Source organism: Biomphalaria glabrata, chromosome 12 (genome assembly GCF_947242115.1).
Source record: "Biomphalaria glabrata chromosome 12, xgBioGlab47.1, whole genome shotgun sequence".
Lineage (NCBI taxonomy): Eukaryota > Metazoa > Mollusca > Gastropoda > Planorbidae > Biomphalaria > Biomphalaria glabrata.
In genome coordinates this window covers 13,712,130-13,735,733 of record NC_074722.1, presented here as the reverse complement: position 1 = coordinate 13,735,733, position 23,604 = coordinate 13,712,130, and the positions used below count along the sequence as shown (strand labels likewise).

Here is a 23,604-nt window from a genome sequence, read left to right as displayed (position 1 = left end):
TCATAGTGAAAAACAAAAAAAACAAAAAAAACAATCACAGAGTAAAAAATTAACAAAAGTCATACACAGGTAAGCCATTTTCTTTGATTCACTAGTATTCCAAAACAGTTGCAACAAGTAAGCACTACAATGTTAACATAGCCACAGCTTGAACTGTTGATTTTTAAACATTTTAACACTTTTATACAGTCCAACCCTCACCCTGTCTTAACATTCTGTCTTCAGGCTAATACAAGCTGACACACTTAGTAAGGTTAGCCTGACAACTAGAACAAGAGATGGGAAGGGGCCTAGAGCAGAGAGATGGACCAATGATCAATCAAATAGTCTGTCCCTTAAACAAAAATATTGTCTTTCAAAGGCTTGGCTTAATGTGCATTCTTTTCAACTTTCAAATTACAGTTATTTAGATATAAATAGAAACATTGAAGAAAAAAATATTAACTCGACAAACCAAGTCCATTAATCGCAAACATTAAAGATCACAACAAATCCCTAAGCTAAGGATATAAAGTGTGTTAATCAGCAAAATCTTGTTTTCTTTTCTTACTGAAGACTTACAAAACAACATTGGTGGCATCTAAAAAAAAAAATCCTTGTAGATTAATATATACGAAAAACATTATGTAGATATCAACTTATCTAAAAAAAACTAATTACTAAAATCAATAGCTCCATCTAAGAAAACAACAGGAAAAATAATGACCAGAAACAAAGTGAAATGTGATTTGATAATCATCAAACTCTGAGTGAGGGCTTGAGAGGCTCAAATCCTCTCTTGCAAAAGCCCTGGACAGAAACCTTGGGTAGTGTCACCATTCAGGTCAAGAATTTTTGGTTTCTCAGACCTGTCGAGACAGAGATCATCAGGTCTGAGGCAATGAAAAAGAATATGAGACATGGTTCCCTCTTCATCCCTGCAGTGGGGACACATTGAATCAAAATTTGGCCATAGCCGGAGAAATATGAGCCAACAGGACAGTGGCCTGTCCTGCACTGTGCTATAATTGCTTGCTCAGGCCTGAACAGCCTCCACCACAGTGATTTGATCATTTGTGATCACAAAATAAATAAACTCCATACAGGTGTGATATTTTGTAAACACTTTTTAGGGATACATTTTCACATACAAGCTCAAAAAGTTTTAGAAACATGAACGCTTATTTAATTTGTATAAATTTTTATCTAAATGCAAAAGGTTTTTCCAACTCTCTTTATTAAACATAACAAGCTATTATGCTCCATCAACACACAAGAGAGTCCGCACAGCTACACGGCTTTTCAGGCACTGGAATAACGCTTAGTAATCTTTATTTACAGGGGAATAATGCCTGTCGAGTCTTCTACTCTTAGCGCCTTAAACATGTCGTATTTCCTGTCTAATTTTACTCTTTTGGTCCCAAGATAACTACACAAATAACCATCAAATATGTATCATAAAAAAACATATACACCCATTTTAATAGACTATTCATACCTGTTTAAAAAATGTCAATAAAATTTAAACATACATTTTTTTCTATTACAAATCTATTCACTTGGTGTTCTCAGGATTTAAATTAATAAGTATTGAAAGGAAAACTGCTTTCTAAACTTGAATGTTTGTAAAATGTTTTACATGTTTCGGATGTTCCTTCAGAGTTGAAGATAGTTTACTTCCTAGTCCAAACCTCCCGCTGGACGACGGGGGATGGGAGCGGGCAAGGTTTGAACTCTCGACCGTCGATAAATCCGAACGACAGTCCAGCGCACAAACCGCACGACCAGGCAGACAGTTTTTCAGGGTTCATATTCATAGCTAATTTGTATGCTTTTCAAGCTTTCCCCCAGGTTTTCTAAGTCAAAATTAAGAATTGCAAGGTGTACTGTGAAGTATTGTGATAGTGTTTTTGTTTTGAGTGTATTGTGTGTGACTGTGTATGAACAAACAAGCTGACCTTAACTGTTGTACATCAGCGGTTCTCAACCTTTTAAGCTCAACAACCTCCTTTTACGAATATCCACTCAGCAGAGATCCCAATTGCAAAAATTCTATTTATTTCATAAGCCTAAGTAACTGCTTTTGATCATGTTATAAAATAGTAATCCAAATGTAAATATCTGATATACATTGCCAAAGTTTTAAGCTTTATCAAGAAAGAATATCATATATCCTGGTGCACATAGCATAAAGTAGCTATTGCATTAAGTTTTTTTTTTAGATTTCTGCAAATGTATGCAGAGCAAGGTCTGTTACTTTGTCGACGAGTTCTTGGAAGAGAAGAGGGGAATGTAATTCCAGGTTGATTGTTTCTAAATATAGTATGAGGTAGTTTTTGAAAGGACAGGGAAAGTCAGTTGTAGTTGAGATCTTGAATGAAGAAAGTTTACTTGCATAATTAAATTGTATTGTAAAAATGTAATGTGTATATTTTATTAAAATGATTCCTACTTCCAGAATTAAAGCTTTGTATTCATTATTGAAGCATCTTCATTGTTTGAATTAATAATTTACATTTGAATCTCCTGCATTTACAACGATATTGTTGAGTGTTCAGTAATTGTTTAAAAATAGAAATCTACACACTAAATTCTAACATCAAAAACCCACTGTCTGATCAACACAATCGCATCATAACATTTCTTTTAGACATCTTTACATCTAGCACTCAACTAGAAATGATTGTTACACCTTGAAATAAGTATTTCTCATCATTTTTAATTTACAAACAAAATTTCATCTGTGTGATGTACATTTATTTACTATCCTATTTCTTATTCACCATATTTATGTTGTACTCTTGTGTGGCTATTTGAAAAGCATGACTGAGCTCTAATGGGTAATTTATATTAACAGACAAAATTAATAAAATTATAATAATATTGTTGCCAGTCTGAGGCTAATTAAGTTTCACCAGATCAGGAATTCTTAGGGCAGTCTTTATAAAATCACAACCAATGTCATTTTTTGCATCAAGTCTTTTTCTGTATCTATACAGGCTGGAAAACTCATGATTCGCAAAAGTATATTATAGGAAATGGTAGAATATGGCGAAACATGGACATGACTGCAAACACTTGATCTAGATTGGTGTAACTAATATCACTATTAATAAATTCAATAAACTCCTGTGTCTCCTTAACATCTTAAACCTTGGATTTCTGGCAAGTGCAAATGGTGTATCGGGTAGATTTGGACGTATGATAAAACTTTGTCCACATGCATGCACAAATTTTCGTTCACGAAATTGTCATTTCATCCATTTGTCAGGAAAAGTGTCGTTTTCCTCTTATAGGGCAAATAAGATTGGCAACATGTAAATATTATTTTCGTCCAATTTTGTTGTTTTCTTTTATTTGAAGCTTCATTTAGAAGGATCCTATTTTTTTAAAAAGAAAAATCATGTTCCATTTGATCCTTGCAGTGACTTTCATTTCCTCTTCAAAATCTTGTGGAAGTGTCTTCGCTACTAATATTCATCCATGAATCATACAGCTGATACACTAGGTTCCGATTACTTTTGGTAACATATTCAGTGGGAAGCGTGATGGAGAGGCCAAGTGCGCTTGAACTTGGCTTGGCTACATAGAAGGCTCGAGGTTCGACACCCGACTCAGGCAGAGTTGTGTTTACTGAGCGCCTAAAGGCAGCACGGAAAACCAACTCCTAGATACCCCTTCCCCCACCCCCCAACTGATCCACAAATGAGATTGAACTCAGGGGTGCCACCCATGAGACCAAGTAAACCCTGAAACCAGAATTTCCAAATTTTACAAACCCTGAAATCATAAACCCCAAACTTTACCAACCCTGAAAAGTACCGCATATACAATTTAAGCACCAAAATTTTACGAAAGAAGAACAGTACTAAATTACTACCTAGATCTGTATCATAATATGCCCCCCATGTTTTAAATATGTAATTAGTAAGCCTATCATTATAATAAATAGAGTTTGTGTGTATTTATTGATAAAGCTTGTAATACAAGTTAAGAGGATTTAGTACAATTTTAAATTAACAATGTTTGTAACCCCCCCCCCAACACACAGTTATTTTAAATGATGTTTCTCTCTTAACATTTTTTCACTCATTATTCCTTTGAAGCAGCCTACTTTAATCAACATTGATAAAACTGATTCCATCAATGTAGATGCATGGACCTGTAAATCTATTGCAACAAGATAAAATTGATTTTGAGATTTAGTACAGATCTACTCCAAAATGAACATTAAGATTTAGTTTCTAGTATTTAAATATGTAGACCTAGATGGCTAGAATGTGCTGGACTGCCTATACATAATTATAATTTATTTGTATAAAAAAAAAACTATAAATCTATTGACCAGTCGATCTATTTTTTCTAGCCTTCAGGCGAACGCAAACTTACTAATTTAATTCTTCAATCATTGATTCTAGTTCTGATCTAAAAAAGATATAAATATCCTAAATCTAGATCCTACTTATATAATACTCTTGACATAGGCTAAGGCTCTATGTCTATATGGAACTTATACAAATTTGAAAATATAAAACACGGAAAAAAAAATAATTTTCTCACTCGTGAATTTTTTTTTCTTTCTATTTCTAGATCTAGGACTAGCCGCTAGGTACGCGAGTAGATCTAGACTATATCTATACTAAATACAAGACTTTACAGTCTAGATCAGATCTAGATTGATCATAGAAATAGATCTAGACTCTAAATCGAGCCGATTCGAGGCGCGTTCCGTAGATCTAGAAATTCTTTATAGATCTAGATCTAGAATGTTTACACTTTTTTGTCACTTAAAAAAAAAATACTGTACCGGTAAATAAAGCTTAGTGCGCATGCAAAGTGAAAGTCTCGCGAATAGCGAGATATGAGACTGGTCGATTTTGTTTAAAAATGGCGGCTCGCGCGATCGGAACTAACAAACTAAAATTAACGGGCGAAAATGACCAGAAATTTCAAAAAATCTAAATCAACTAAAACCCTGGATTTTTACAAAATTGTAGAAGGCAAACCCGGAGGGGGGGGGGAAAATCGGACCCCTCAAAACCCGGATTTCCGGGTTATTCCGGAAAAGTGGCACCCCTGATTGAACTAAAAGCGCTCTGAGCATGCTATAAGCATGAAAGTAGCGCTATATAAAAGCTATAATAATAATAATAATAATAACAAGCATTGAAATCCAGACTAACATACTGGCAAACTTGGACTCAGTGCAGACTCTCTACTAATATTTTTCAAAGATATTTTCTACTGTTTCAAAAATGAGCCAACTTCCTATAGGCCTACATCACGTGCTATTGAAGAATAATCGCCTTTAAAATATTTCACTACAAATAGACACACTGGTGGTTTTCAATTGTTGCTCAAACTATTGAAGTAAGACCATAACAAAGACATTTTATTTTCTTAAGCGCGAGACCCATTTTCAGGGGTTGTTCCATAATGAAAATATTACTTTCAATAACACAGACTACAAGGACAAACTAAATAACAAAGCAACTTTTCCATTTCATCACAAATTCACCACAGAAAATAGAAACGATATCTATGAGTCTGCAATAGTAAAATGTTGCGTTACGCATTAATTTAAATTGTTAAAAAATATTTATGCTGTGAAAATTAAAATGATTAAAAAAAAAATAACTTCCAAAGAAAAAACTTTGTACAATGTCAAATTGTACACTTTAGGATAAAAAAAAATCCATATTTTCAATGGTTTTAGGCGACTTTGGCTAATCAGATTAATTAAAATAATAAAAACTAATCGTCATTTGACCCCCAAGGGAGTTGTGACACAGGTTGAGAACCCCTGTTGTCAGTGTTGTAACATGGTTGAGTGAACAGCTAAGAAGGTTTGTCGTAGGGTGTATACATTCTAGATACTGAATGCCTTTGCCTTATGATTATGAACAATATCAAACATTTTTTATGCCCTATCTATGGTGAGGTGTCAGGGATTCAATGATATCATCTATCATTCAATGAATGAGACTAATGTGCATGAGTGAATGACTTAGACTTGTACATAACAAGACAATGACACCAAACTTGAAAGTCATAGATCATAGATCTATAATCTAATATATATATATATTAGCTAGGCGAAAAAAACGACTGATAATTTAGAGATCGCATTTTTTAAATGTTTTTTTCCACACAGGCTGCACTTGGAAATTTATTACACTTTTGAATGAAATGTGAGAGGTTTTAAAGTTGTGTTATCGATTACTTCAGACAATGGCCTAATTAATGCTAAATTAGGATTTTTTTTTTAAAGTTAATTATATTTTTAAAATTTATTATCAAAAATACCCCTTTTTTGTTTTTTTAGCAATACAGGGTCCGGGAAAACAATTAAACATTAATATTTTTTGTCACACTAGATATCATGCCTGGCTATAATTCTACCACGTTTTATTGCACTATCTTATGCGTGTCATATCGAAAAGTTGAAAATATGATTAGCATTGCTGGCTATGGGATTTACAGTTTTTAATTAAAGAAATTTCTTGATAGAGATCTATGTAAAACCACTTCAGGCCATATAAGGCCTAATATTCTGCATATATTCAAATAGTTTTTGTGTACTAAACATATGCGCACAAATTTTAAAGCACATTTTTTTAAAAATTGTTTCGGATGATTTTGATTCCACTTTTAAAATATTTTGTTATTTTCTACCATCACAACGTCGCCATTTTGTACAAAACTCTTTGACATTTCTTGAAGCTCAAGGCCCAAAAATTTATTTCCTTCATTGTTTACTTTGTAAACAAATGAAGTTCATAAATATTAATGAAATCACTAATACTAGATCTACTATTAAATTTCTTATTTATTTCAACTTTTGACCTGGGGGTGTGTCTCGCCCAGCTGAGCCAGCGACAAGCTCTCTTCTCACTTGCTCCATGTCAATTGTCAACAATGTTAGGTCAAAATGCCACAAAAAAAAAACATAAGCGCTAGCATTAACGAACACTATTCCCCGCTCTGTACACTAACGAACATTGTCTGTACACTAACAAACACTTCATGCTATGTGTTTTTAAAATAATACTATCTTCAATTTTCTTTTTTTAAAATATCAATTTCTTTTTAAACAAACTCAAAACTGAGAGATTAGTGTTACTTTTCCCACTCTTAATTGGTCCCTTCTCTGCTTATAACTGACACCACAACCAGGCATTAGACAAGTTTTACCTATGCCTATAGCCTACTACTGTGTACTGTAGCCTACCTAGGTCTAGTTGACCCTAATAAAAAATAAAAACTGCACGACCCCACTTGTCTAGCCCACTCACTCTGCTCAGTGACTGTGACCTAATGTGGTACCTGATCAATCAATAATTGTCCCTCCCTCTACATTTTTTTTTCTGATACTGTGCTGATGATACTATGCTTAGTACCTACCTGGTTTATCAGTCATTAGGGCACCAAGGAGAGACAGAATAAGTGAGAGGGAGAGCAGGGTTGTGCTTACCACTGTGTTTGTTTGTTTGTTAATTGTTTCAGCATATTTTTTGCTTTAGACTTTAGTGTTAATTATCAGTAGCAATATCACTTTCAATTGTATATTTACTTACATTTGTAAAGCATTAGTGATGTGTGGAAAATAGTAAAAAAAAGTGTAAAATAAATGTAGATCTAGCGCCGCCTCAGAAGTCTATAATAGCTCAATGTTCATTAAAATAGCGTTTGTCAATGTCATTGATAGTAATAAACGATTAAATAATATTAGTGAACAGCCCCTATTTACACAAAGGTTATGACGTATGAGTGTTTTAGGGCATATTTAATTTAGAAGAATTTTAGATAGTCTAGATCTTGTTTAGCTGGTACCTAAATTTTTTTTTAAATCTCCTTCACCCTGGACCTACCCTCTTTCTGTCCTAGAAGATTAAAAAAATGACATCGTCCTACCAGTGTTCTTTGAACCCTAAAATAAATCTAAACGAAACTAAATGAGCCTCAAGTCTCAACTATAAAGAAATAGAGTATAAACAAATCAATATACTAGTTTCGTCATAGCTATCAAAATAAAGGCTAATTTTAACAAAGATTGTGGGGTGTTCGTTAGACGAAAATGACTAGATCTAGAGTAGTTTATTTAACCTGGACATTACATGAATTCAGACACTCGCTGTTTATGTGGGCATTAAATCTTCATTTTGATATTTTAATATAAAACTAGCTTGCTGTATAATGTGCTTGTCCATTATCCAATGATTCTGAACCAATTTCTTTCCATTGAGCTGTCTTTTTCTGTAAGAAATAAGAATTTCAAATGTGTAAGTCAGGTTGTTGTTTTTTTCTATGTTACCCGGATGACTTTACCTCTTTCTAGGGTTAAGACTATATTTTTTGGTTGGCTAAGTCTATGCTAATGAGCCCGGCAATATTTATAATTATTCTCTTTTTGGAACTGTTTTATTTGATTCATAAGCCAAGTTGTTTGATTCCACACAAAAAAATAATAGGGTGTTTGAATTAAATTACAATTTTCTTACCAAAATTTATTTGAAACAGCCAGTTTTGGTCATCAATGTTAATGATCTTATATTGTTTTTTTTTATAGAGAACAAATGGGCAAATGTTTGGATTGAGCTTGGTACATTGAATGAAGTTAAATCCCTAGCTAGATCTAGATTTATATAAGAGAGAATATTTAGGCAAGAAAGGCTATCCAAACCTGTACTATACTACAAAAGATCATCTGTATTAGAAATTTATTAAACTAATAAACAAAAACATTCAACACACATCTAGATCTAATAAACATAAAATAAGTCTAAAAGTCTGTGTAGAAGTCACTATCCTAATTTTGGTAGAATAAGTATGTTTGTATTTTACTTTTTTGTGTTCGTATTTATGCACAATTTGAAAACATCTTAATGATTTCATGTGAGGGGCTATGCCTGGGGATCTTCAAATTTAGTTAATATTAATATAGAATTAAAATATGAGTTTATTGATGCCTAACCTAAATATAGAGACTGTCTGAAATAAATTATATTATTATGGTGTCCGAAATCAAATAATGTGGGTCAAATTTGTCTGAATTAAATGAAAACACATGCCTCACATGGTGACATGGCCTCTTACTCTTAGACCTTAAATAAATATAATAATAATAAATAGACTCTAGTCCTCTAGTCCTAGTCCTAGGTTAGAGTAACTTAGAGAGGGGTACAAATATAAGACTATAAGAAGTAGATCTACTTATGAGTATGATCTAGATTCTAGATCTAGTCAAGTTATTCTCTGAGAATCTAAGAATGCTTAGGCCTTAGCCTTAGATTTTGATACACTTCAATGTTCATCATTTTCTTTTCTATAGACTAATAGAGTATAGACGTATAGATCTAGAAGATAGTAGATCTATAGTAGATTCTTATACCTGAACACCGACTTACGGGAACTAGGTCAAATTTTTATTTTATTTTTTTATTTGGTGACGGTTTAACTTACAAAAAAACTGAAAGCAGATTCTTATTCTGCAACTAATGGACTATAAAAATAGCTGTATTCCTTTGTATTACCACTCATAGTCAAGATTTTATTTTAAAATAAAGTGGGTCACTTCATGCTCCTATATTGAACGCAGTTTTTGGGCTTTCTCCTCAATTGGACAGTGAGCACCGTCATTGTACACCACTATGTAATTGCTAATAAATTATATCTGTGTTACTTATTTTTTTTTAGATTGTATTAAAAGAAGTAGATTCACTTTTGCAATATGTATTTATAGTCTATTTCCTCATATACTCTCTCTCTGTCTCTCTCTAACTCTATAATATTATAGAATATAGATCTATATAGAATATATATATATATATATATATCGTTTATAGTTTATTATTTATATACCTATGTAATCTATGTGTAGAAACAGACAGAAATAAATCTATATATATTATATATCGATAAATTAATTATTATAATTTAATAAGATATTTTCAACTAGGCTACAATGGCTACATGTATTTCCTCTGTCTTTCTTTTAATTGCCATCCAAGGACCCTCTTCTTGTTTTCATAAGTTGGATGTTCGTTTTGTGACACATTAACACCCCCCTCCCTCCCAAAGATGCTTATAATTCTTTTCATGACTCGACTCTCCCCCTTCCCTCCACTGCCTGTTGGATAGTTTGTGACACTACAAGCTGAGTGTATACTTCTCCTCACTGCCAGCTCATCTGGAGTGATCACCTGCAGTGGGCATGGTCTCTGGCTTCAAATTAGCAGCCCGCACTTTTTCTTTCATTCATAAATTATATATTATAGACATCTCGATCTAGGTCAAGCTTATTCATTGAAAAAATCATAGATTTATTAATCCCAATAATATTTCTTATTACGATTTTGCTGTGTCCAATGAAGGAGAATGAGCTGAATTCATTATTATTCGTTGTACACCCCCTTATTAAATTTTATTTAACAGCTAACGGTATAAATGTGATTGGAATGTCTTTCTAAAGATGTTTGGAAGCTTATTTTGATATGCCCATCAGCCTACGATCAAACAGGCTCATAATATAGCCTTCATCCCTTATATGGGTATGAATTGCCGGGGGAGGTTAAAACAACAGCTTTACATACATGGTTACCGAGAATCTAAAAAACTGCCATCTGCTTTGGAAAAACGGAACAAAATTACCGGAACTTATCTAAAATTGGACATGCGCAGTCCCGAAACGTTGATTTTTGCTCCAAACATAAAAACAAATGAATTACAAACAAAAAAAGCGACCCGTTCATTGAAGGAGAATTTGATGGGGTGTCCAAAATATAAGAAGCTACTATAGATCTAGATCTATATATGACATGTCGAAGTTCGAACCATTGGATGATTGGCATTGTCACTTTTGTGACTCATTGATGATAACTAGATCTAGATTAGGTCTCCTTTCTCATAGATTCTACACACAACACACTCATTGTATGTATCTTCTATGATCATTCAACATTCATAACATTGTGATTGTCATTATGATTGATCATCATTTTGATGTCTGATTGTGACTGTGACATGACATTGTCTCGTAACTCATACCGTAACGTAAGCACTTGACTTGTGTTGCTTTACTTACTCACTAGATAAGTTGCTTAGACTCCGTTGAATTATCAAGTAGATCCTAGATCTGTTTTATCCAAGAAATCTGATATGATATTGTGTTAATGATCACAAAAAGAAATGTTATAAAATGCAAATTTCTTGTATTCAGTCGTTACCACGTGCCAAAATTAGACGCAAAAACATTGTAACATAACTAAAATTATGGAGCAAGGTTATAGAAAACGAAACAGACAAAACATACTGTTCCAGGAAAGCAGTCAGATTGCGAGTCATAATAATGAAAAAAAAATGTGATGCTGTAGGCCTTATGTTACATGCAATAAACAATTATAAAATTATTCTTTCATTTTTAGCACCAAGATAATGAGTAAGATTAATTCAAATTGAAAATATAGATCTAGATTCTCTTTTTTTCTGTTAAAAAAGTAAAGTAAATGAAAGTTTTGTTTTGAATTAATAAATAGATCTATGTGTATTAAAAATTATTAAATTTTGAGTTTCCGTTGTTTATTTTGAATAACAAGAATAATTTTGAGTGTTTTTTTTTGTGTGGTTAACACACTAAAGCAAATAATTAAGAAATGTTATATAGAGCTAACTCTTGTATCGTATTAGATCCAGTATAAAAATGATGTTAAGTTGTAAATACATCTATAAATCTTATTGTAGGTATGATTAAGATGCAGTCCAGATATAAACTAAAGTTTTACAGCATCGTTTGATTGGCTATGACAAGAAAAGTTTAGATGTGCCTACTGGCAAATCTATCGGCGTAGTAAGAAGTCATTCTGCAATTTCTTTAATATTGTCGTTTATTGGCATATTATTTTATTCACTTAACGTTTTATTTTTTTATATAATTGTAAAATTAATTTCTTTTAATTGAACTCACATCAAAATATATTTTTTCTGGTCGCCGTTCATTGTTGTTGCAAAGGCACTATTTTCTCATTGCACAGGCTTACACAATGCGATTAGGTTTAAACCCAAACATAATCAGGTGGAGCTACATTTTCATATTATAATGACTTGAGATTCTCTTGACTTGTTACTAGACTATATTCTAGATATAGATCTATATCTAGACCTAAATACATGTCTAGATCCTAAATGAACTATAATATATCGCTTCTTCTTGGATTTAAAATAATCGTGTACATCTAAATGCCTTGAAAATGTTATGCTTTTTTATTAGAGCTAATAAGGTACTAAGTAACTAAGGTAAATTATAAATTAGAATCTACTTAATAATTAATTTAATTAGATCTATTAATTCTATTCATCTAATAATTAATTAGACTCTATCATCTATGACTACTATCACTATGAGTATTAGATTTATAAAATTTATTAGATTAATAACAAAAAAACAACTACAAGTGACAAGTCTAATACTAACTAGATCTAGATCTATAGACTTATTAGACTTATACTACTTATAGACTACAGTAACTTACGTTTATCGAACAAGTTAAGCTCATTCGCCGACATTTTTTATGTTTGAATTTGTGTATCTCCGTAAAAATTAGACCTAGAAAAAAACTGATTGTATCTGTGAACTCCTCATCCATTTTTCTTAAAAAGTAGACATGTTTTATTCTATTACTACTCATAGTTAAACTTATATTTGATGTTAAAATGGGTCAGGTTGATGATTTCAAAAGCTTAAATTATCGAACACTTTTTTAGCTTTATCTTATCTTATCGAACATATGAAGAACTTATCGAACACACGAGAAGTATGGTGTTTTAAAAGTGTTATAATCCTAAAATTTTGTGAAAAGTATGGTGTTTCAAAAGTGTTATAATCTATATTTTTTTTATTTATATCATTTTCTTTTTACGCCATGTCAAGAAAGACAGATTTTTAGTCATTTTCAAATGGTCCACATCGAAGGAATCTATCACTGATCAGCTCTGCTTAGAAACTGACGGTGCTAAGCCCAGTAACGCATTACCGTAGTACTTATTTAGGTCTAAGCTATTTTGAGACATAAGGCCATTAATAAATTAAATCCAGATATTATTTATTTGAGGGAGAGCCTAATAAGCTTTGGTAGCCAATAGATAATCCCGCCCTCCCCAAGTCATTGCAGGACACAACAGTTTACTTGGTTGACCTAAAAACAAAACATACGGTACGCGGCCCTACGTAACTAGCCGCCGATCTAGCACGCTCAGTGTATGTAACAGCCTAAAAGTCAGTGCTAGATATTTTTCGATCTGGGCGGGGAGGGGGGGGTGCTGAAAAGCTATGGTAGCTTGCAAGCTGTGTTACCTATAGATGTAGATAAATCCGCCCTCCCTAAACCACCTGGTTGACCAAAAAAAAACAAACAACGTATTTTAGAGCACGCTTAGTATTTGTCACACACACACACAAACAACATAACTATATATACTACGTATCTATCATGCCTAGTGTTTGTGACCTAATTAGCGGCTTGACCGTAGGTACTCGACTGATGGCTCCTCCCCCTTTCCCCCCAACATTGTTCTTACTACAACTTGAACAATGTTTTGGGGCTGTGTTGATGGCCTGGTTTACACTTGTGTGTTACGCTATCACTGACCATTTTTTTTTTTGTTGTGTGTTAGTCTGGTGGCTGCGTTTGGATTGAGTCTTGAAATTTACGTTGTTACTTTGCACTGAAAAAGTGTGAATGTTGGAGAGTGGAAGCGCGGGTAAGGGGGTGTAGGCAGAATAAGAGAGTGGTTAAATGCGTTATTGTTATTATTTTTGTGTATTTGTGATGTTTCAAAGGAGTGTCTTTGTAGCGCATTAATATATATATATATATATATATCTATATATATAAATAATTTTATAGACCCGGCGCCACACGTCTAGATCAAGAAACACAACTGACTCTATGTATTTGAGGCTGACGTCACATTCTAATGGTCGATCAATTATTGATGATCTCTGGATACAGTGTCTTGACTGTTTCTCTCCCCCACCCCTCCCGACCTTTTTTTTTTACCTGCCCAAGACATTTTTATTTCAAAATACCATATCTGCATTCTATACCTCCCCCTTTGCCCTTTCGTTTTATTAATATCTCTTCACATCAAGCACATGCGCTAGGTATTGGTTTATAACACATAATTCAGAAGTTAATAGAATGGGGCAAATTCAGAAGTTAATAGAATGGGGCAAATTCAGAAGTTAATAGAATGGGGCATCTGAAAAAGAAACAACAACTGAATACATTCCACTGTGTTACTCTCTGTGGTGGGGCATTGATACTATTAGCATCTAGCTATAATATATGTCATAAAATCAAGCTTTTAAAATGGGTACAATTAGTGCATATATCGATGTAAATCTATTTACTTAAAAAAATATAGCACATTTACGGTAAACCACAAATAACTGATACAAATTGTAACATATGATTAATTTATATCTGTACTTTGCATTAAATTATTTAAAAAAATAACAATTAAAAAATATATAATTTAAATATTTTGTCTTCTTTGGGTTATATCCCTTTGATGTTTATTTTTAACATTAAAATGGCGTTCGATATCTTACGAAGCTGAGATTGCTTATATAAAAACTGCTATTATCGAACACCCCCTTTTTAAACCTCAATTTTCATGTTTAGGTAACAAAGGACACTTTCAAATAAATAGTTGTAAATATTTCTCAGCCTAATTAGAAGCGTATTATATAGTTTTTTTGAGCTGAAGCATCATTAGCATTAAAAAATACCCTTAACCCGAGACTCACTCCACTCTTCCCAAGAGTTCAAAAAATGTGAAATTTTTATACCAATATTACCAATGCACTTTGAATATAAGTAAAAAAATGATCCTCGGGTGAAAATGAAACTAATTATAACTTAACTATAAAGAAATGGACGATGCACAATAAGAATGGACTAGTTTCTTTATAATCATCGAAATAAAGGTGAATTTTTAAAAATACAATGGGGTGTTCGATAAGTACCTTAAAACGAAGGTGTTCGATAGATGTAAGTTACTCTATATATATATAGTTTAGATCTAGATCTAATACACTGTATTATCTGTAAAGTAATAGAGGGGGGGGGGAGGAATCTGTTAGACACCTTATTTATAGTTTAGTTATTTAGCGACGCACCATAGAAGACGCATATTGAACGGGACTAGTGACGTTTGGGATATGTTGGGTTAGAGTAGGGAGGTGAAATAAAAAATTGATCTTTAAAAAAATAAATTTTCGTTAGTACATCATTAAAATACTTATATCGAACTTTCCAATGGTGTTTAAATTATGACTGCATGTCTAATAGTTAGAAAGTTATGAATTTTTTTTTGTCGTTTTGGCCTAACATTGTTGCCATGGAACAAAAGAGATGAGTCATCATGAGAGCGTCTCTCTCGCTAAGCCAGCGAGACACACCCCCCGCTCAAAAAGTTAAAAAGTTGGAATTGAGTTTCGTAGAGGATAAATCTACTTATTAAATAAGAAATTTAATAGTAGATTTAGTATTCATAGTGAATTTCTAGCTCACAAATCTAATTTCATTTATATTTATGAACTTTACTTGTTTAAAATGTAAATATTGATGTAATAAACAAATTATCGGGTCTAGATCTACAAGAATTGTCAGAGAGGCGGGGACAAAATGGCGGCGTTCTGATGGCAGAAAATAACAAAATATTTAAAAAGTGGGATCAAAATCGTCTGAAACAATTATTTTTCAAATGCGCTTTATAATTCATGCGACGACGATTAATACATAAAATCTATTTGAATATATCCAGAATATTAGGCCTTACTTGGCCTCCAGTGGTTTTACATTGATGACGAAATTTTCTTATCGAAATTCAGTAAATTCTGAAAAACCCATAGCCCCCAATGGTAAACCGTATTTTCAAGTTTGTGAGCGATGCGACGGAGATATCGAGATAAAACTTGGCAGAATTATAGCCAGGCATGATATCTACCATAGGAAAAAAAATGAATCATTGATCATTTTCCTGGACCCTGTATTGCTAAAAACAAAAAATGAGTATTTTTTATAATAAAAGAAAAAAATGACAAATAACTTTTAAAAAAAGCCGTAATTAAGCTTTATATAGGCCATGGTCTAAAGTAATCGATAACACAAGTTTAAAACTTCTCTTATTTCATTCAAAAGTGTACTAAATTTGCAAGTGTGGTTTATGTGAAAAAAAGTCAAAAACGCAATCTCAAGTTTATCGGTCATTTTTTACTTTCACACTTCCGCGTTTTTTCGCCTAGCTAGTTAGAGACCGGAAAATCAGTTAGCGAGATAATCCTCTAGGGTAATGACGTGTTTAGTGACAGACTTTTACTGTGGCCTTTTCTTAGAATAAATACATGTTACATTGTTCTTCAGCGTTGACTACATCTCTTTACTAGTTAAAACCGATGTGTTTGTTTTGTCTGGATTGTTGATCAACTACACGGAATACACCCGAACAATAACACCCAAACGCTTGCAGAGTAATTGGTTGAAATTCAACAGTCATCCATAGTTGACCTCAAGACAGCCTGAACAAGCAACATCACAGTTCTAGTAGTCTAATACTATTAATATAAATATTATATTGACATTGATATTCCGAGTCTAATAATAGTAGAACTAGACAAGTATTAACTAAGTAGTATACTATAAACTATAATCTATATACTATAGACACTGACTATACTAGACTATAGTCAGTAGACTGAGTAGTACAGTATAACTAAGTATAGACTTCTTAGTTCTAATAAGACATCTTAAGTCTAAGTAAGACTAAAGTTAATTTAAGACTCTAGCTACTCACCACTACTTAGACTTAGTCTACTAGATCTAGATAACTAGATCTATCATCTAAATCTAGTCTAGTTAGTAGATCTAGATCTAACTAAGTCTGTCCTAGACCCTAGCCCTAACTGCTAACCCTAGGGCCTATGTGAATCATTAGGCCCTAGGACATGGTTTAGTTAGAATAAAGACTCTTACTATAAATATATAATTTCTAAATCTAGTCACTAGTCTATATTCATATATGCATACATCTAGCTAGATCTATCTATAGATCTACTTTATTCTAGTATTGTATCATCCACTTTTTAATGAGGACTTAAAATAATAACTTTTAATTTTATGTATTGTAGATCTACTGACTATACTATAGTATAGAATCTATTCTCTATAGATTGACTATAGATTAATAATAGATACAACAAAATTCATAGTTTTGTTCTAAATAGAGTCTTAGACTCTTTTACTTTTGTATAGTAAAGACTTAGACTCTGAGATGTATGCATTTATTTCCAGACTTCCCACATCTCCTACATAATACAATGATATCAGAGACAGATATTGGTGATTATGAAATCATCAAAGGTGGTGTGCTGGGAACAGGGGCCTTTGCCACTGTCTGGAAAGGGAGAGCAAAAAAGGTAACTCTGTTTCCAACTTAAATGATTGTTACAATATTTCTTGCCTTGCCTTATTATTAATTTATTTGCCTGTACAGGATTAACGGTAGTAGAGTGGTTGTGCAATATCATTCAATATGCTTGTAAGCCTTGTTATACCATGATCCTAAGTTCTATTCCAAGTCAGAAGTGGGTGCTTTGACAATGGGGTTAAGTCACTTTGTTGTGTACTAGCTACATAATCTTCCTGTAAACGTTTTGCCACTGAACAGAAAGTCATTTCACAAATATATCTATTGCCATATTGATTGCTAAGTCACAAAGAAAGCTTTGATTATACACCATTTCTTGTTAGTCTTATTTTTGTATTACATAACATTGTGTTGATGCACTTTTAGAAAGGTTTTGTTCTATTTTCCTGTAAATGTAGAGGCTTAATCTTGCCAGTGGATTTCATCATGCTCTCTTTACTACCCCCTTTTCAAATGTTCCTGTTTGCTCTGTGGTGACCTAGTTTTGATCTTACAGTTAAGTTTCTGGCTGTGCACTGAAGCAGAACTTAAAATCTCAGCTGTTTTATTTTTTCTTTCTTTGTGTTGGGGGCAAGAGGTTAAAGCTAAAAATAAAAGTAAGTTAGTCCTCTGATTGTCTAGTACAGTGGTTGTCAAAACTTTCTTTTTACCCCAGGATCCCTTTATATAGTCAAAACTGGCCCCCTGACCCCTGAGGGATATAATCGACATAAAAAAACAACTAAAGACTTGGATGAGGTGGGGGGAGATTTTTTTCCAGTTCTACTGCAAATCTCAATGAGCACAAGGACAGGTTTTTTTGTTTGTTTTTTTTTTTGTGATGAGTTCAATACAGCAAGCAATCCACATTGTACCAAATAAGATGTGAAAGCAGTCTACACCTTCTGTACAATGACCCATTATATAGGAAATAAAAATTGGTGTTTTTTTTTTTTGTAACCAGAATTTGTGATATCCTCGTACAAACATTATTTTTAGTTCCTCATTTGTGGATATTTCAATAAAGTGCTTCTGTATTAGTATGGATTTATCTGTGATTGAGATCTGAGTTTGTCCATGCCCAAAAGGATTAAATGTATATCCAATAGGGGAAATACTAGTGAAGAATGTCTGCAGATATTTGCTTTAGGTCATCTTATAATAAATAGCATGTAATATAATATAAAACAGAAGTGAGGAGTGAGTTGACTCAAGTTTGGATAAACTGGCTTTTAGTAAGATTAAGTAGAATTTAATTGTATACAATTTCTTTCTTTCTGCATACCCCCTATGATCATCTTGGTCTAGTGTATGCTTTAAACAATTATTTTATTGCTTTGAAATACTACACTAGTAGAAATAAGTATGTTTAATAATAGATCCCTTGTCTCGAATGAATAACTCAGAATAACAAACATTTCCAATTAATTGCTGTGCTGGTAATTTTATCATTTTTCTGTTGTTGTTTTTTTATATGTTCTTTGGAAATAATGGTTATTTGTACAGTTTTCCTTTCCCCATAAGGAAAAAACTGTTTGGGTTCCATAAAATAGGAAAATTACAAGTAGCTTAAATTTCAAGTGCAAACTCACTTATTTGTCCAGCCATTTTTTAGTACTGAATATCAACAACATATTAATCAATGTAACTTTTAATGTAGTTTAGAAGTATAATTTTCCAGTTCAAAAGAAAATTTAAAAATATATGGGCCTGTTGTTTATATCTCTGTATTAAATAGAAGTGCATTTTCTGTTTGGGATGAATTTACCTGCCTTGAGTTCATATTGTGTTAATCATTGGTAACATCTGGCAACTTATTTTTAAAACTTAATTTTTTTTTGTAATCTTGTGGGAAACTTCTCAAAGATGAATCACACTGTCATTTTGCAAACATCATTCTTAATGGCAGTTCACATGATAATATTTGAAAATTTTGATTTATTTTTAGATATATATATATATATATATAATATTTAATATGAATTTTTATTTTTAAATATTTATGTTGAAGGTATTTTAAGAACTATACATAAATGTAGTCTTGTTTTTTTACTACAGGACTCATCCCAGCTTGTGGCTATCAAAGCAATTAAAAAGAAAAACTTTCTCAAATCTCAGCAGCTGTTGAGCAAAGAAATTACAATACTCAAGGTACGGGTAGAAGTTAGTTTTTTAAAATACGGTACCAACTAAACATAATACCAAAAACAAAATTGTTTTTTTTTAACTTTGAGCTCAATGCATCAAAGTCCTGCACTAACTCTATAGATCTAGGCATTTTAATTGTAGAAATCTATTTTCAAGGACAATTAGTTTTTATCTTTATATTGGTGCAGTGAGGTAAGGGAGAGAAATCAAAAGAACTTTCAATGTATATTTGGGAGGGAAAAATAGGTTTGTAATTGTGTAGTTTTTTTAAGTGTTATCTTTTCTGCTTGTATAAATTAAAGAACCTGATTCCCATTCCCAAGAGGTGCTTCCAATAAGTCATGATTTGGTAGATATTATTTTCTAAAATTGCATTAGTTTCTAAAGGCATTGTTTTATTATTTTTCAGGAGCTGTCCAGTTTGCACCATCGAAATGTGGTTGGACTTTTAGATTGTGTGGTGAGTTGTTGTTAACTACTGTTTTTACAAAGATTATATCAACTCACTCTGTCCGTCTGATAAAAAAGTTTGTACACATTATTTCTCGGACACCCAATCTCGGATCTATCTGAAATATTTGCACAATTAGTTCTATTACCTGTCAACACAAGAATCAATTTAAAAAATGTACCAATTAGTTCATAAACTGTTGAATATTATTATTTTCGGTATCTCAAACAAGGGAAAAGAATTATATTTGACTGAACACCCCACCCCCAACTTGTAAAAAGCGAGTACTGTAAAATTCATCCAGATATGCCTTTCTTTCTCTCCATCCCACCACTAACTGGTCTAGATAAGCGATAAATTCATAACATATTGAGAAAGCTAAAATCATGAAATAGGACTACACAAAGACAATTGATAAAAAAAACTTCTAGTCACACAGATTTATTGTTGGTCTAGATCTATAATAAATTTAATTACATGACTGATTCAAACTAATTGATACAATTAAACTTGGTATCAGCTTTGTTTTTTTTTTTGTTGTTTTTTTTTTAGTATTTTTTGTTCTTCTTGTTCTCACTTTCTTTTTTTTTTCTCCTCACTTAGCTATTTTAAAAAAACAAAAAAAAATACACATTTAATTTTTTTTTAATTTGTTTTTCTTGCTGTGTATCTTGTCTGTTTTATACTCTTCTTTTTTTTCTTCTAATTTTATTGTCTAGACATGATTATGATTTGATTGTGTAATTATATGTGGGTCATCATCTAAGTTAGTGGAAGAGGTCAGATAGATATGATAGCACTGGCTGTGTTCTCAGTTTGGGTGAATGGGTATCTAGTGCATTTGGATGACATAATAAGCTCTGTCTTTTGATATCCTGTTACAGTAGCTTGCAGTGTGTGTCCATCAACATGTTCTAATCATCAAGTCTTTAGAATTATAAATGGAATACTTAATATTCAGCACAATATGCCACTGAAGATAATTGTTATAATAATGTTATAAAAATTTACCATTCTGAAAAAATTCTTTAAAATTAAAATGCTTTAACATTATTGTTTGGTTTGGCATTAAAAGACTTGTTAATATATATGACATAGATCTAATTTCACCAGAGTAAAACGAAAATGTCTTTTTAAAAATGTCATATTGAACTGGAGATTTGTTCAGGGCAAAATTTTTAGCTACCCCTTTAGGGACTTGTCATTTATTTGTTATTATAATGTTGTATTTTGAAATCAGAAACTAAAAAAACTTCATAAAAAATCGTAATTCACCCTGGCCTTTCTTCAAACTGAGGCATGGTGGCTGAGTGGTAAAGCGCTTGACTTCCGAACCGGGGTTCGAATCCTGTTGAAGACGGGGATTTTTAATTCTGGGATCTTCGGGCGCCTATGAATCTAATGGGTACCTGACATTAGTTGGGGAAAGGTAAATGCGGGAGGTCGTTGTGCTGGCCACATGATACCCTAGTTAACCGTAGGCCACAGAAACAGATGACCTTTACATCATCTGCCCTCTGGACCACAAGGTCTGAAGGGGGAATTCTACTCTCCTTTTTTTTTTCTTCAAACTACAAAAACTCTGGGCTAACATGCATGTGTGTCAAACCTTTACCTGTAAGATGCTTGAAATAGTTCACAATGTTTACTTTTGGTTTTCTTATTTCGCTTTAAAATTAAGTATGCAAACTATTTTTTTTTTTTTTGCATTCTCTTTAGCCAATTGTTGAGACACTATTTTAAAAAGCTATATATTATATAGCATAAATAGCTATTACAGTTGAATGGTGGTGTGGAGTGCACAATAATGGTGTAACCATGAGGAAATGGGGTGGGGCTGGCTTTGGTTGCTAGAGAATTTCTGATGAATCTGTCAGATGGACTGGTGTAATTGAAGTGAATTTAAAGGACTAGTGTGAATGATGAAGAGACAGAGAGAACATGTATTTGTAGATCTTGTTTTATCATTGCACTTGTTTCTACATACCAGCTACTTTCAAGTTGAATCTGTGTATACTTACTCATAGTGTTAATAAAAGTCACATTACATTAATTCTAGTTTAATCAAGTAGTTTGTTAACGTTTATTTAAAGTTCTATATTAAACAATATATACTATGTTAACATCCTACATTGGTTTAGTATTGTTAGCTGTTCTGTGCTCCAAATCAGCCAAGCCACAACAAACGTGATGTACTAAAAGGGAAATGGATTTATTACATATTCTGTGACATGATTTATTTTTTGCTAGGTATTTGTCTGGTGATTGTAATGAAAGAAATAGTTTTAAATAATAAGTCTTCTTGTGTGCAGCAGCTACTTTGATTTTCTGAAATTTTTTTTTTAATAAAGAATATAAATCTAAACATTTTTTTTTATTCAAACTGACATTTTTCTTTCTTTTATATATATATATATATAATTCTCTTTCTACCAGATTTTTTTTTTTTGATTCCCCATGCATTTTTAATTTTCTGGGACCTTCCAAACATGGCCACATATTTTTAACCTCTTGACCACAATTTTGTTTTAACAGATCTAAGTTACTGTTGGGGCCCTTGCTCCAAACATAGGCATTGTTCTTCTTGCTCTGTTTAAAAAAAGGGGAGTAAATCTGTACTGTTACTATTGGGTTGCCTGTCCTTCCCTCCTTTTATTTCAGTGTAGTCTGTATCACTAGTCACTATTCTGAACATGTCGGTCAATATTATCTCACTAGTTGTGGGTTACACACGTTTATATATATGTGTCAGTAAAACGTGTTTCCCCCCCCCCCCCCCACACACCCCATTCCTACTGAAAGCTGGGCAGATTATAGTCTACCTGTTTTGTTTGGATGACCTTTCACCTACTTACCTAGTTATTCCGTTCTCACATTGCTAGCTACTGTGCAATGTGCATTCTAGCTTCCAGAGCCATGGATTGGAGTTAGTTGGTTGTAGAGTCAATCACAGACTATGCAGAGATAGCGGTGAAATGTAGAGTGTTGATAGAGTTCAATGTTCTGTCCAGTAATGACACTCAGAAGGGGCTGCTGTTGTATCACTTGGTCCTTTGCAAGTTCTTTCTTTATCATTTGGGTTGGACGTAATCTGGTCCAAAAATCAAAAAAATGTTGGGCGATGTCTGGGGTGTAGGTACAGTGCAGACCTTGGATTTGAATGATTTTCAGCTGTTGAACAAATGTCTGGACACCTCTTTTGTCATTCTGTTGTTTCATTCCTTGCTTTTTTTTTCCTTCTAGAAGAATATGGCATTGAATTAAGTCCTAGCAATTAAAGGTTGACGACCCTTGAAGTTCTGTTTGACCTTTTTCTTTGACCGATTATCTGTGTTCTTTCTTCAATGCCTTTTATATATATTGAAAAGGTCACTAAGCTCTTGATTGTGGTTTTATATATTGTGTGTATGTACTATATTTGGCCTACTTATGTGGGGAGTAGGACGTTGCTCTGGTCAGGCAAAGTGGTACTTATTGAGTTAAATCACACCCGGATGAAATGAATGTTATCACAAGTATTGTGTGGTTAATCACGTGATATTCTCATTATATAGAGTTTG

At 32.7% G+C, this 23,604-nt stretch overlaps 2 protein-coding genes across 6 annotated transcripts in view; one reads left to right on the top strand and one right to left on the bottom strand.

Moving 5' to 3' along the window:
* The window catches only part of LOC106075240 (uncharacterized), a 28,148-nt gene extending 16,857 nt beyond the window's left edge, over positions 1–11,291 (bottom strand). The window contains exon 1 of one of the 3 annotated variants that reach the window (XM_056005787.1): positions 11,063–11,291. Coding sequence is in view for 1 of the 3 variants with exons in the window: in XM_056005786.1 (XP_055861761.1) it covers positions 66–78 (13 nt within the window). In the remaining 2 variants the exon portion in view is untranslated. Of the gene's footprint in view, positions 1–65; positions 178–11,062 lie in introns of those variants that run through there. The other 2 variants (XM_056005788.1, XM_056005786.1) reach the window with 2 other exon arrangements.
* A 742-nt stretch (positions 11,292–12,033) lies between these two features.
* The window catches only part of LOC106075251 (serine/threonine-protein kinase ULK2-like), a 36,048-nt gene continuing 24,477 nt past the window's right edge, over positions 12,034–23,604 (top strand). For 2 of the 3 annotated variants that reach the window (XM_056007161.1, XM_056007159.1), the window contains exons 1-4: positions 12,034–12,270; positions 17,331–17,455; positions 19,504–19,596; positions 20,003–20,053. In XM_056007161.1, coding sequence (XP_055863136.1) covers positions 17,357–17,455; positions 19,504–19,596; positions 20,003–20,053 — 243 coding nt within the window. In that variant the 5' untranslated portion in view covers positions 12,034–12,270; positions 17,331–17,356. The remainder of the gene's footprint in view (positions 12,271–17,330; positions 17,456–19,503; positions 19,597–20,002; positions 20,054–23,604) is intronic. The other variant, XM_056007160.1, reaches the window with a different exon arrangement.